Source organism: Cetorhinus maximus, chromosome 14 (assembly GCF_964194155.1).
Source record: "Cetorhinus maximus chromosome 14, sCetMax3.hap1.1, whole genome shotgun sequence".
Lineage (NCBI taxonomy): Eukaryota > Metazoa > Chordata > Chondrichthyes > Lamniformes > Cetorhinidae > Cetorhinus > Cetorhinus maximus.
This window is the reverse complement of record NC_135892.1, coordinates 7,338,410-7,352,461: the sequence shown is the minus strand read 5'-3', so window position 1 is coordinate 7,352,461 and position 14,052 is coordinate 7,338,410. Positions and strand designations below refer to the sequence as shown.

The window sequence follows — 14,052 nt, the reverse complement described above, 5'->3', positions numbered from 1 at the left end:
GTCCCACTCCCCCCCCACCTTCCTTCCTTTAATGAGGATCTCCACACATTGGTTGCTGCGGGATCTAAGTGTTTTAATGAACACCTCCCACTAGACTCTCTCACTTTTAGCCGTTTTATGAAGTTTTCTCGGTGTGTAAATTGCCTAATCTGCATTTTAACGAGACGGCCTCAAATTACGTCGCTTTTATTAAATGGCTCAGATCAACAGGTATAGAAATCCTCCCGAGTTGAGGTCAGACAGACAGTTGGAAAGTGTGCAGGAGATTAATTAACTTCGGGGTGGGTGGGTGGTAACAGGCTGATTCTGATCACTGAATATTTCATTGGTTTTTTTTTTACACATTTAGAATACCCTCAGTGTGAACCGGAGGGAGCCTGTGACCTTGCAATGCTGAGATGACTGACTTCGCAGAAGGGCGCCTTCAGATCCTGCAAGTCTATAAGCTCATCCAGTATGTCAGGCAGCGGGACAAAGCCGAGATAGAGAAGTTGCTGACCATGGGAGTGCCGCACTTGGTGAACTTGAGCGAGCCCAGCCAGGGGGAATACGCCTTGCACTTGGCCGCCGTTGCGAACGACGTTGAAACCTGCAAGCTGCTGCTGTCCCTGGGGGCTGAGCCCAACGTGGTGGACAAAGATGGTCGGACGGCGGCGATGATCGCGGCAGAAGTGGGGCACGACAAGACGCTGGAGGTGCTGGCGAAGGCCAACGCAGACATGACCATGGTAGACCAGAAAGGCAAAGGTAGAGTGTGACAACTAACTGGCAAGCCAGTCAGTCTCTCCCTGGACGGTTAATACTGCTCAGCTCATTTGCTCCCTTAAAATTACCTACTTGCACCAAAACTTGCGGATTACCTTCAAAAAGAGTGTGTGTGTGGCAGCAAATCTCCACTCAATCTCTGTGTAGCTTGCACTGTACATGATTGAGGCCGCCAATTTATCAAGGCAATTTCTGAGAAAATCCCGGATTCGTCATCGTAAAAATATTAACGTTTGCAAAAATAAGAATCGTGAAAAGTCACAGGTGTGGTGATCAATATGTGCAAACATCGGAGTAAGAATCATGAAGGTGCAGCAGCTGAACAACTTTACTTCATAACATTTCTCTGGGTCCTCTGCCAGTTCGCTCCAATTGCCTTTAATAATGGTCTGGAGTGAGCAGTGATCCATGCTTCCTCTCCCCTGATTTACATTGAATGATACACTCGCGTTTCTAAAATAACATTGCAGTGCAACTGGACCCCAAGGGAAGCTAATGGCATCCACAAAATGTAGGTTTTCAAAGTCACTTGGGTCTCCCCAGACTTTCTCCACCCCTTAAATCCATATCCTATCCATTTCTGTAATAAAAACAAAATACTGTGGATGCTGGAGATCTGAAATAAAAACAGAAAGTGCTGGAAATACTCAGCAGGTCAGGTAGCATTAGTGGGGAGAGAAAAACAGGGTCAATGTTTCGAGTTATCTTTCGGAGTTCCCAAGAAGAGTCGTACTGGACCCGAAATCTTAACTCTTGTTTCTCTCCCTTCAGGTGCGGCCAAACCTGCTTGAGATTTTCCAGAACTTTCTGTTTTTATTTCCCATCCATTCTTAGTTAGTCTCATCCTGTTCCTTTTTGCCCTTTGTTCCTTAGTAGTTGAGTGGCTAGCTCACGCACATCTGACTCCGAAAATCCCACTCCAAAGACTTAAGCACAGAAATCCAGCCTGATACTCGAGTTCAGCACTGTGCACTGTCAGAGGCGCTGCCTTTCAGATGGGGCGTTAAACCGGGGGCCTCCTGCCCTTGCAGGCGGCCGTTAAAAACATCCCACATCACTATTTTGAAGAGTGAATGGTGCTCACCATTCACCACACTTACACTTGCCCACAGGCTTTCTTTGGGCATTTGCAACTGCGATTTGCTGTGATTAGAAATCTGGAGTACGTGAGCACCCAGTATGCACCCCTAGTGGTGTAACTCTTTTAGAGTCAACCAATTAAACCAAATTAATAAAATAAGGGATAAATCAAGCACAGCCCCTAAGTCAGGTGAGCTGTAAAACCAAGGACAAAGTTTAATGGAAACTTACAAACATTAAACCAAAATGTGATTAAAGGGGTCAACAAAACACCCCAGTCCCCGCGGCGCCCACCGGGCACGGAAGGCCCTAGTGGTGTAGATGCACCCCATTTATGTGCTAATCAATCAACTTCCCCTTGTCCCTGCAAACGTTGGCAGAGTCAACAGCAGAGATCCTGCGCAGAGGCAGCTCAGAACTTACACTAGGCTGTGGCTACCTGCAGATTTTCGATCCGAGTATCATTAAGTTTAAAAACTGTGGCTTGATGAACACCATAACCTGATTGATGCTCATTTTGTTGTCCGAACCTACAATCTTTTTTGAACCCCTCGTTATATGCACAAAAGTATATTTGAAAATGTTGGGGTTACCGATTACAATGGTTCATTATGCTCATCTACTATAACTACAGCAGAAAAACAGCAAAGAAAGCCCAGAGCAATGGGCCAGGTCTTGCTGGAGTTTGAAAACTCATGGAGTATGATGTTAGTTGGACTTTTCCCTGCACTCTTCCACTCAGAATATCTTTGTTCCATACCTTGCTGGAAATGCAAGCTTATAAAAGGCCACCGGGGACTAGTGGATAGTGGGTCTAACAGCGTACCTCCATAATTATTGAGATTTAAGGATTGAAAAATTAACAAGTAAAGGACTGCGAGGGAGGGTGAGTCAGAATCAAGTCAGCTACAGGGAGGGAAGAAAGAGACCGAATTGAAAAAGTGAGGAAAAGAAATGTAAAAACTTGAAATTTATCATTTTTAAAATCTCTTAACAACAATAGACTATATTCCGAAATGAGATTGAACAGTTTGCGTTGTTCCCTTTCTGGGCCAGTGAGACGGACTGGCATTGCAGTGAAAATTATCGTGTTGTTAAGAAGCTACTTACCAGACTTAACTATTAAACTTGCTGCAGAAAGTTAATTAATGTGCAAATCCAGCGAGATCTTAAAAATGATGGGGAGGCTTGGGGCGAGGTAGCATTTCTGTGAAGTGAATGGCAGAGCTGTGTAAATGGACCAGTAAGTTCTGGAGATTGTAACTGAAACCACTGGGGTAATTACAACCCTCAAAAATGAGTAGGTTTTTTTTTTGGGTCAAGTGGGATGTGAAAATATTTTTTTTAAAAACTCATACCTGACCCCAACCCGTCTCCAACCCACCCACTTTCAATTTTTTTCAGAGCCAGGACAGAAATTAGGCAACCAATCAGCTCCCGGGAGCCAGGCTGACCATTTAATATTATAGTAAGGCTGGATGCCTCAAATTTTGTCTGTCTTCCAGCAATAACCCTGGGCCAGTCATGTTTCTCAAAGTTAGAGGAAAGTGAGAACTGCAGCTTGGAAGAGGCAAGTACTTTTTTTCCCTGCAGCCCCACATGCTAATCCACTTCCATCCTAATCCTAGGATCAGAAACAACCTTTCCCAGGATCAGTATGCTCACCCTGGAATTGGACCCTACCCCAGGATCAGACAACCCTCCCCCCACAGATTCATCAGTCCTAACCCAGGATTGGACTCCCTCTCCGCACCTGCACCCCGTCCCTCCGCCTCACCCCCAATCGTCTACCCCATGTCCAAATTTTGCCGATCTGCTAACACACCTTTATTTTTTCAGCAACATCCTGCCCCATTGTTTATGCAGCTTTTTTTTCATGGCTTCCATGGCAGGTCTGCCAATGTTATAGCAGATCAGCAGAAGAAGCCCCTCTGGGATTTTTAGCCTCTTAGTTTCTCATTTCCTGCATTCAGCCCACTAGTACAAAACTTGCTTAATGGACTGAGAATCAGGCACCATGTCCACGATATTCCAGTTTACGCTGGTGAGTGGGCTTTCTGACCAGCAGTGCAAACTCAGAAAGTTACTCTCATCATATGAGTATGTTATAAGGGTAGATTATCTAGGAGTTAAGATGTAAAGGATACCCAATGGGCTGTAGTGTGATACCACATCTAGACAGATGCACTCTGCTGAACTGCAATAATATACATAAGGAACAATTTTTCCAGTGTGTGATATCTGCTCTGAACCACAAGTTACTTGAAGTGGAATCAAACTGGGGTTCGTATGATGTTCTGCTTTTGAAATGGAGATTAAGTAATTTTACTTTGCTTTTCAAGATTTAAGAATCTTACCTTTACACTTATCATTGAGGTAGAAAATGGCAGTTGCGTGGAGTGATTGTGCCGAATGTCACTCAGTCCTCTGATCTTCTATTTAAATGTATTTATTGTCGATGCTTTAAAGACAGAGCTTCTACTTGTGATTGATATTCTTGGGTCTAGAAGTGTTATTGCAGTGATTGATTGTGTTAGAAGCTATTGTGAAATTTATTGTGCTATTCTAATGATAATCTTTAATCTATGTCCTCTTGATACCCATTTGACAAGAAATGGAAACAATGTTTATTTTCCCAGGGAAATTCTTTCAAAATCTTGAAAGCTTCTAATAGATCCCCTTTTATCATTCCTCATACCTATAACCTCCTATTTCTGCTATCAATCTAGTGAATCTTTGCTGTACGCTATCTGTGGCCCTAATATCCTTCCTATAAAACAAAGACTTGCATTTATATAGTGCCTTTTGCAACTTCAGGATGTCCAAAGTGCTTTATAGCTAATGAAATGTTTTTTGAAGTGTATTCACTGTTATAATGAGGAAACACAGCAGCCGATCTGCACACCGCAAGCTCCCACGGATAGCAATGTGATAACCACCAAAACAGATGATCTGTCTTGACGTTGACGGTGATATTGATTGAAGGATAGGTGTTCAGTGGGACACCAGGGATAACTTCTCTGCTGTCCTTTAAAATGGTACCATGCAATCTTTTACTTTGGCTTTCATGAATAGGGAGCTAAATAATTAAACTAAAATAGTTTAACCTCTTTGTAAAGGCAGCACTGCTGACAGTGCAGGATTCTCTCGTCACTGGAATGGAAACTTTGGAGCTTAAGCCTCTAAAGTGGAATTTGATTCCCACAACCTTCTGACTTAGAGACAGCAACGCTACCAATTGAGAGACAACTGGCAATGCTAAGGGAGTCTACAAAGCTACATTCAATTCTGAACTGTGACTAATATATAGAACTAATTCAATAATGCCTCTATGTATAAAACCATGAATATTTGTTTATAGTCATCGTTACCTGTACTCCCACCTTTTGAAGATTGGTTTATGTGGGCCCTATTCCTTCCCTCAGTTAAGAATCTTACTGTTTAAGATATACTTCTCTTTTTCTTCCAGAAATGTATTACTTCACAGTCTCTCTTTGCCATAAATTGGATGTGCATTCCATTTGGCCAGATGATTAACTTGTCACTATGTATACAATCCAGTTTTCCATGTGTCTGGGCTCTTCTTTATCTAAATATAGATTGAAGCTTTTCTAAATATCTATGTGTCTATATTTCAAGTTCTGTCTGTTCTTCCAACTGTATTGAATCTTACTGGAGTACATCTCCTTTCACTGTTTGACCCAAAATATGCTACTTCATTCTTCACTCCATTTAACTGCATCTCCTACCTATCTGCCCAATCTACAGAATTACCTGGAAAAACTCAGCAGATCTGGCAGCATCGGTGGAGGAGAAAAGAGTCGACGTTTCGGGTCCACACGACCCTTCAACAGAACTGAAGTATAGTTAGGAGAGGGGTGAAATATTTCACCCCTCTCCTAACTATACTTCAGTTCTGTTGAAGGGTCGTGTGGACCCGAAACATCGACTCTTTTCTTCTCCGCCGATGCTGCCAGACCTGCTGAGTTTTTCCAGGTAATTCTGTTTTCGTTTTGGATTTCCAGCATCCGCAGTAGTTTTTTGTTTTTGCCCAATCTATCATCATTTGTTCTCAGTGATGGCTGTGCCCTCTAATTTTGTATCTTGGGTCCCTTGCTCAGTTACAGATTTTGGACAAGGCAGCAGATGCGCATGGAAAGACACAACAATGGAGAGAACTATTTGGAGATATTTTCTGTATTGCTAACCAAGGAATAAACACTGAAACAGATGGACATAGTCACAGCAACTCATAAGCATAGAGATGGGCACAAAATATTTACATAGTTTGTGACCCTGTTAGCATAGACATAAACCATTATTTGCACTCATAGATAAGGTCCTGATAAATGGACATATGTCCAAAATGTAGCACAGAAATATGGATAAACAAACACAGTAGCCATAGAAAGAGATTGACACAAACTCAAAGCTAGAGACTAATGGAGCAAATTCACTTGAACATCTGGAACAAAAACAAAAACTGCTGGAAAAACTCAGCAGGTCTGACAGCATCTGTGGAGAGGAAGACAGAGTTAATGTTTTGAGTCCGTTTGACTCTTCATCAGAACTATAAAGAGAAATAGAAATGTGGCGAAATATAAGCTGTTTAAGGGGGATGGGACAGGTGGAGCTGGATAGAGGGCCAGTGATAGTTGGAGGCAAAGGAGAGACTGCCAAAGATGTCATAAACAAAAGGACAAAGGGGTGTTGACGGTGGTGATATTAGCTAAAGGATGTGCTAATAGTGACATTAAGGGTAGAAAGCAGGACGAGCAAGTGACAGATGGCCCTAGTTGGGGTGGGGTGGGGGGAAGGAATCGAAATAAGCTAAAAGGTGGAGATAAAACAATGGATGGAAATAAATTTTAAAAATAATAATAGAAATAGGTGGGAAAAGAAAAATATAATAATAATTATTAGAAAAAAGGGGATCGGAAAGGGGGTGGGGATGGAGGAGAGAGTTCATGATCTGAAGTTGTTGAACTCAATGTTAAGTCCGGAATGCTGTAAAATGCCTAATCGGAAGATGAGGTGCTGTTTCTCCAGTTTGCATTGAGCTTCACTGGAACATTGCAGCAGGCCAAGGACAGACATGTGGGCATGAGAGCAGGGCAGTGGGTTGAAATGACAAGCGACAGGGAGGTCTGGGTCATGCTTGTGGACAGACCGAAGGTGTTCCGCAAAGTGGTCACCCAGTCTGCGTTTGGTCTCTCCAATGTAGAGGAGACTGCATTGGGAGCAGTGAATGCAGTAGACTAAATTGAGGGAAGTGCTGCTTCACTTGAAAGAAGTGTTTGGGCTCTTGGATGGTGAGGAGGGGGGAAGTAAAGGGGTTGGTGTTGCACCTTCTGTGGTTGCATGGGAAGGTGCCATGGGAGGTAGTTGAGGTGTAGGGGGTGATGGAGGAGTGGACCAGGGTATCCCGAAGGGAACGGTCCCTACGGAATGCTGAATGGGGGGGTGGGGTGAAGGGAAGATGTGTTTGGTGGTGACATCATGCTGGAGCTAAGTCCATCCTCACCCCCCTTTTCCTAATAATTATTATATTTTTTTATATATATATTTTTCTTTTCCCACCTATTTCTATTATTTTTAAAATTTATTTCCATCTATTGTTTTATCTCCACCTTTTAGCCTATTTCGATCCCTTACCCCCACCCCACCCCCACTAGGGCTATCTGTCACTTGCTCATTCTACTCTTAATGTCACCATTAGCACATCCTTTAGCTAATATCACCACTGTCAACACCCCTTTGACCTTTTGTTTATGACATCATTGGCAATCTCTCCTTTGCCTCCACCTATCACTGGCCCTCTATCCAGCTCCACCTGTTCCGCCCTCCTTAAACAGCTTATATTTCACCACATTCCTATTTCTCTTTAGTTCTGATGAAGAGTCATACAGACTTGAAATGTTAACTTTGTCTTCCTCTCCACAGATGCTGTCAGACCTGCTGAGTTTTTCCAGCAGTTTTTGTTTCAGATTTCCAGCATCTGCAGTATTTTGCTTTTTTCACTTGAACATCTGCTGCCTTCACCCTCATTCACACCTTTGTTACCTCAAGACTAGACTATTCCAACGCACTCCTGGTTGGCCTCCCACTTTCTGCCCAATGTAAACTTGAGGTCATCCAAACCTCTGTTGCCATGTCCTACCTCACACCAAGTCCCGTTCCCCTATCATCCCTGTGCTCACTGACCTACGCTGGTTCCTGGCTAGGCACCAGCCACATAAATACGATGCCTACATGGAGAGATAGAGGCTGAGAATTCTGAGGCAAGTAACTCACCTCTTGACACCGCAAAACCTGCCCACCATCAACAAGGCACAAATCAGGAGTGCAATGGAACACGGCTAATTTGTTTAGCTGGCAACATTCAAGAAACTCAACACCATCCAGGACAAAGCAGCCCACTTGATTGGCATCCCATCCACAACCTTAGACATTCACTCCCACTAATGGCACACAAGAGGCAATGCAACAACTTGCCAAGGCTCTTTTGACAGCACCTTTCAAACCACCTAGAAGAACAAGGGTAGTAGAAGCATGAGAACACGACCTTTACATTCCCCACCATCCTGACTTGGAAATGTGTTGTTGTTCCTCCACTGTCGCTGGGTCAAAATCTTGGAACTCATTCCTAACAGCACTCTGGGTGTACCTACACCACAAGGGATGCAGTGGTTCAAGAAGTAGCTCACCATCACCTTCTGAAGGGCACTTAGACAATAAATACTGACTTTGCTAGGAGTGCCCTCATCCAATGAATGAATAAAAAAAAATGCCTTGATTTTAAATTTTTTATCCTTGCTTTCAAGTTGCTCCATGTCCTTGCCCCCTCCCTTTCTTTGTAATTTCTCCCAGCCCCACAACCCTCCATGATCTTGGTTTCTTGAGCATCCCCATTGTAACCTCTGCTCCATTGGTGGCTGTGCATTAGAGCTTCAGCTCCAAGCTCTGGAACTCCTGTCCCAAATCTCTTCACCTCTCTACCTCTCCTCCTTTCTTTCAAGATGCTGCTTAAAAACTATCCCTTTGACCAGGTTTTTGGTCATCTACCCTAATATCTCCTTATGTGGCTCTGTTTCAAATAATGTTTTTAATGCTCCTGTGAAGCGCCCTTGGGATGTTTTATTACATTTGAAGGTGCTATGTGAGTACAAGTTGTCGTCAACACAAGAAAGCTTGTGGTCCGTTGTTCTATTATTATTTGAAAAACAGATATCAAAATAGGTGGAGATAGACATATTCAAGTATGGACAAACACACAAACAGGCCAGAGATGGGCACTGTAATAGACACAATTACACAAAGTCAGGAACAGACTTACTAACAAAGGTAGATAGGCACAAGCAGACAAATATTGATGCATGTTGTTAAAAATAAACACACGGAATTGCATAAGGCAACATTTGTTAAAACAGCTCTTAGCAAGAAGGTTTTTTTTTAATTCATTCTTGGGATGTGGATGTTGCTGGCTAGGCCAGCACTTATTGCCCATTCCTAATTGCCCTTAAGGTGGTGGTGAGCCACCTTCTTGAATAGCAACCACAGTGCTATTAGGGAGGGAGTTCCCAGGACTCTGACCCAGCAACTGGACAGGAATGGTGAGTGACTTAGAGGGGAATTTGCAGGTGGTGGTGTTCCCATTGCATTTGCTGCCCGTGTCCTTCTAGGCTGTAAACCTCGTAGGTTTGGAAGGTGCTTTCGAAGGAGCCACGGCAAGTTTCTGGGTGCTACCTGCACTTCCCATCTAGGTTTTTTTTTTGATGGATAGAATGTTGCGTAGGCTAATAAGAAACAAAAATAACTTGTCTTTTAATTAATTCTCCAAAGATAGCAATTGACTTCCACACCACAGCCAAATATAGCATGTACAAAATTAAATGAGGTTTTTTAAACACCAACATCTGTTTTCAGTATTGTGATCTCATTATAGGACCTATTCCAGGAACATTGGCATATCACATTCTTGTATCGCTGGTGCTCACCTCAGTGAATTGGGCAATTTGGCTCGAGTGCACAGTTCATAAACACTAAATGCGTTGATTTTTAAAAATTCAGTTCCATTTCGATCCTTCATACAGAATATGCAAAAGCTGCAGTGAAGCACTAAAATTAATGTCAATAAGTCCCGTGCTGAATTCAATCATTTTTGTCACCTGATTACTCATTTAAACATGGATACTGCTTGGATTTGCTGATCTGGCCTAGTGAGGTTTATGTCTTAAAACCGTAGCTGACGGTTTAGGGTAGTGTTTAATTTTGCGGCCTTTTTTTGGTGGATTTTTCATATTCCTCACATTTTAATTGTGCCATAACCTGCTACTGCTACTGGCAGCTGAATTTTCCCACTTCAAGCTCGGTTTACACAAACCCGTTTCTGTGGCACAGTTGCTTACACCAGCTGCTTTCACAGAGATACTGCTCCTCTGAGTGGGAAGATCATGCGTTTAAGCCCAGCTCTTGAGGTCTTGAGCATACAATATAGGCTGACATTCGTGAGGGTGCAGCATTGTCAAAGGTGCCTTCTTCCGGATGAGGTATTAAACTGAGGTCCAACCTGCCTACCACAATGATAGAACGCCTCATCTGGTACTATTTGAAGAAGAGAAAGTGGCCTAGAAATGCAATCACGCCAGACCTGTTTTTCAAGTGTGAAGTGGGCACTTAAAGTGTCCATGTGTTCAATCTGTATTCGAAGTACGCCACACACCATATTTGGTTAGGGTGCCCTGTAGACAACAATAGCACTTGCCTGAAACAAGCATTAGGTAATTTTCAATGAAACCTAGGGACCTAACATCAATTTGAGGATCATTTGACAAATTCACTTGAGGCTGAGCATGTCATGGTCAGTCTTAGGAGCAGAGGAACAAACCAATAGTCCTAAAGGGACTGTAACACTAGAAAGGGAATTACAATATTTTCATCTTGCTGTATAGCAAGGAGGTGCAGTTCTTCCCATGGATCCACTTTAAAAGCTGCAGGTTGCTGCCAGCCTACACCTGCCTCCCCCCAAACCCCATTTCCTCTCAATTGCCTCACTTCCCCCTCCCTCTAGCCTGACCCCTGCTGCTGCTCACCCTGAAACTCCTGAGCTACCTCTGGGGCCAAGACTGATCCATAGCTGACTGGCAATATACAAATGGCGGACCAATCTCCTGTGGCCATGCCAACGGACATGTGCAGCACCTGCTTCACCCACATCATGCCGGAAGCTGCGTGTGGGATCTTCTTGTGTTTGCTTTGGCTGCTGTATTTCCCTTAATTACAGCAATGGGGCACACATGTTTGCCAAACACAAGCCCATTCACCCAACACATCGAGATCTGCTTGCAGTATTAAGCATCCTCTATATCCCAAACACAAACACGTTATATGGCATCATTCTGCAAACCTGCAGCTGATTCACTCAACACCTGCATGTAGGTCATTTTAATGAAAACAGCGAGAAGCTCTGTTGTCAGCTTCATGCAGTTTTGGTAAGTCATCAAAAGTAATTCATTGGCTGTAAAGTACGTTTGCCCATTCTGAAGTCTTGAAAGTCACTATCTCAATGCAAATTCTTTCAACTTTTGTTTAACATTATCGGTGTCCGCAGTGTTAAACCTGGGAACTCCATCTTTGTATTCCAGTGGCTATGGGATGCATTTTGAGGAGGAAGTAGGTTTACTTGTCAGGAGAACAAAGGCAGGTGTAATTGCACCTGTGGTGCTTAGAAACCGAGAATGCAGTCCAATACACTACTCGGACATATTTGAATAATCCTACCTTCATTGCCTAAGCTTTACACGGGAGACTGCCATGGCTATGGGGAGGCAGCGGCATAATGGTAATGTCACCAGACTAGTAACCCAGGGGCCCAGGCTAAATCCCACGGCAGCTGCTGGAATTTAAATCCAATTAATAAAATCTGGAAATTGAAAGCTAGTCTCAGTAATGGTGACCGTTATCATGTTGGTGTTAAAAAACCCATCTGGTTCAGTGATGGAAGGAAATCTGCCATCTGACACATGTGACTCCAGACCCATGTGGTTGACTCTTAACTGCCCTCTGAAATGGCCCAGCAAGCCGCTCAGTTCGAGGATTAATTAGGGATGGGCAACAAATTCAAGGCACCGCCCCTGTCCCATGAAAGACTAAAGAAAATCTGACACAATGGATAGTGACTAACACAGCCTGCTCACCAAGGTGGGCTGCCCACTTAATGCACATTCCTGCTGGCCATGCAGCTACAACATGAATGATTTCAGGAGCAAGAGCTGCTGATTTGCTGATTCCCTGAGTCCTTTCATTCATTGTGTCCCCTGTAATCCCTGACAAAATATGCACGCTAATTATTAAAATGATTTGACCATTAGCAGGATGGTCTATTGCATGGATCTTCCATAAACTTGATCTCATCCAAAACTCTGCTGTCCATATCCTAAATTGAACCAAGGTGCGTTCACACAGCACCCCTGTGCATATTAGCCTGGATTGGTCCCTGGTCTGGCAACACCCTGACTTTAAAATTCTCATCCTCATTTTCCAGCCCCTTCACAGCCTCGTCCTTAATCGCTTCCAGCCCCATGACCCTCCATGATCTCTGCGCTCCTGCAATTCTGGCCTCTTTAGCATCCCTGATTTTAATCGCTCCACCATTGGTGGCTATGCCTTCAGTTGCCAAGCCTTAAGCTCTAGAATTCCCTCCCCAGACTTCTCCACCTATCTAGTTTTCCTCCTTTAAAACCTTTCCGACCTAATATCTCCTTATGTGGCTCGATATCTATTTTTGTTGCACCTTGGAACTTTTTGTTACATTTAAGAACGCTACATAAATGCATGTTATTGTTGTTAGGCCCCACTGCTTCTCTGCCAGCCATTTTACTTTTAATATGTCAGCAGAATATCATTGGATTCGTTTTTATGTCAAGCATCTTTTAATGTAGTAATAAGTCTCAAGGCACTTGGTAGGAAAGCTATTAGAGTTGACAACGAGCTGCATAAGGATATTTTAGGAAAGTTGGGTAAGTTTTATGGAGCATCTTAGAGGAGAGAGGTCTGGAGAGGCAGAGAGGTTTAGCGAGGGAATTCCAGAGCTTAGGACTGAGGCAGCTGAAGGCACGGCAGCCAAAGGTGGAACGATGGAAATCAGGGTTGTGCAACAGGCTAGAATTGGAGGAGTGCAAAGATCTTGGAGGGTTGTGAGGATATTACAGAGGGGCCAGAGGGTGGACAGATTTGAAAACAAGGAGGAGAATTTTAAAATGCTGGTGAAAAATAGGAGGATATGACAGGTTAATGGCTAGAGGCATGTGAGGGAGGGTTTCAGATTCTTGGGGAATTTGTGCCCAGTTCTGTGGCAGGCTGGACCAATCTTCTGACTGTCCAGCAACACAAGCAGAACTCAGCCAGCTCGGCCAGTAGTGATGCTACTGAGTCACTCCTGGTGATAGACATTGAAGTCTCCCACCCAGAATACATTCTGTGCCCTTGCCACCGTCAGTTTCCAAAGCATCTGAGGCATTTATGCAGAAGCAATTATTACAACAATCCTGTAATATAAACACAGCAAGGGGAATTTGCACCTAACTTGAAAACTGTAATTAAAACAGTTGCATTTGTAGTGACTGCCACTAGGGTAGTAATCTGGCAGTAACATAATAAGACTGCAATTCAAAAGGCAATATAATCTTTTGATCATGTTGTGGCTACCACATCTAGGACTTACCTCCAGAGTTTTTCACTGTAACAAAGGGTAAACATGCCTTAGCTTGTGGTGATGATAATCATCTAAAGAACTGGTATGTAAATAGGAATTTCTGAAGATCATAATGTACCTTGGTGGCAGTCATTTTGAATGCGTGCTGTTGATTGAATTGTAAACAATATCATCAATTTTGTCATAAATCAGTAAAATCTATTGATAGATTTTTTTTCTCTGTTGCACGTTACTGATACTGCAAGTCAGAAAGCCTGGCAGATGTCCTCCTCGTTTTGAGGGACTGGCGACAACAACCTTACCAGTAGATTGAAACAGTGACTTAATCATCTGTTAACTCACAGAAAAAAACAACCTTATTCCTTTGGTTCATTAACTCTCTATTGCTGAAAGACAAGATGATTTATTAATATCAGAATTGCATGGTCCTGTTTTTGTCACAGTTCAAATTGACAACAGAGCTCTTTATTTTGAAGAGCTCTTCATATTTTCAT

The 14,052-nt window shown here is 43.2% G+C and overlaps 1 protein-coding gene across 1 annotated transcript in view; it reads left to right on the top strand.

Moving 5' to 3' along the window:
* Window positions 1-386: 386 nt before the first annotated feature.
* ankef1a (ankyrin repeat and EF-hand domain containing 1a) overlaps window positions 387-14,052 on the top strand; it is a 43,016-nt gene continuing 29,350 nt past the window's right edge. The window contains exon 1 of the mRNA XM_078556440.1: window positions 387-747. Coding sequence (XP_078412566.1) covers window positions 399-747 — 349 coding nt within the window. The 5' untranslated portion in view covers window positions 387-398. The remainder of the gene's footprint in view (window positions 748-14,052) is intronic.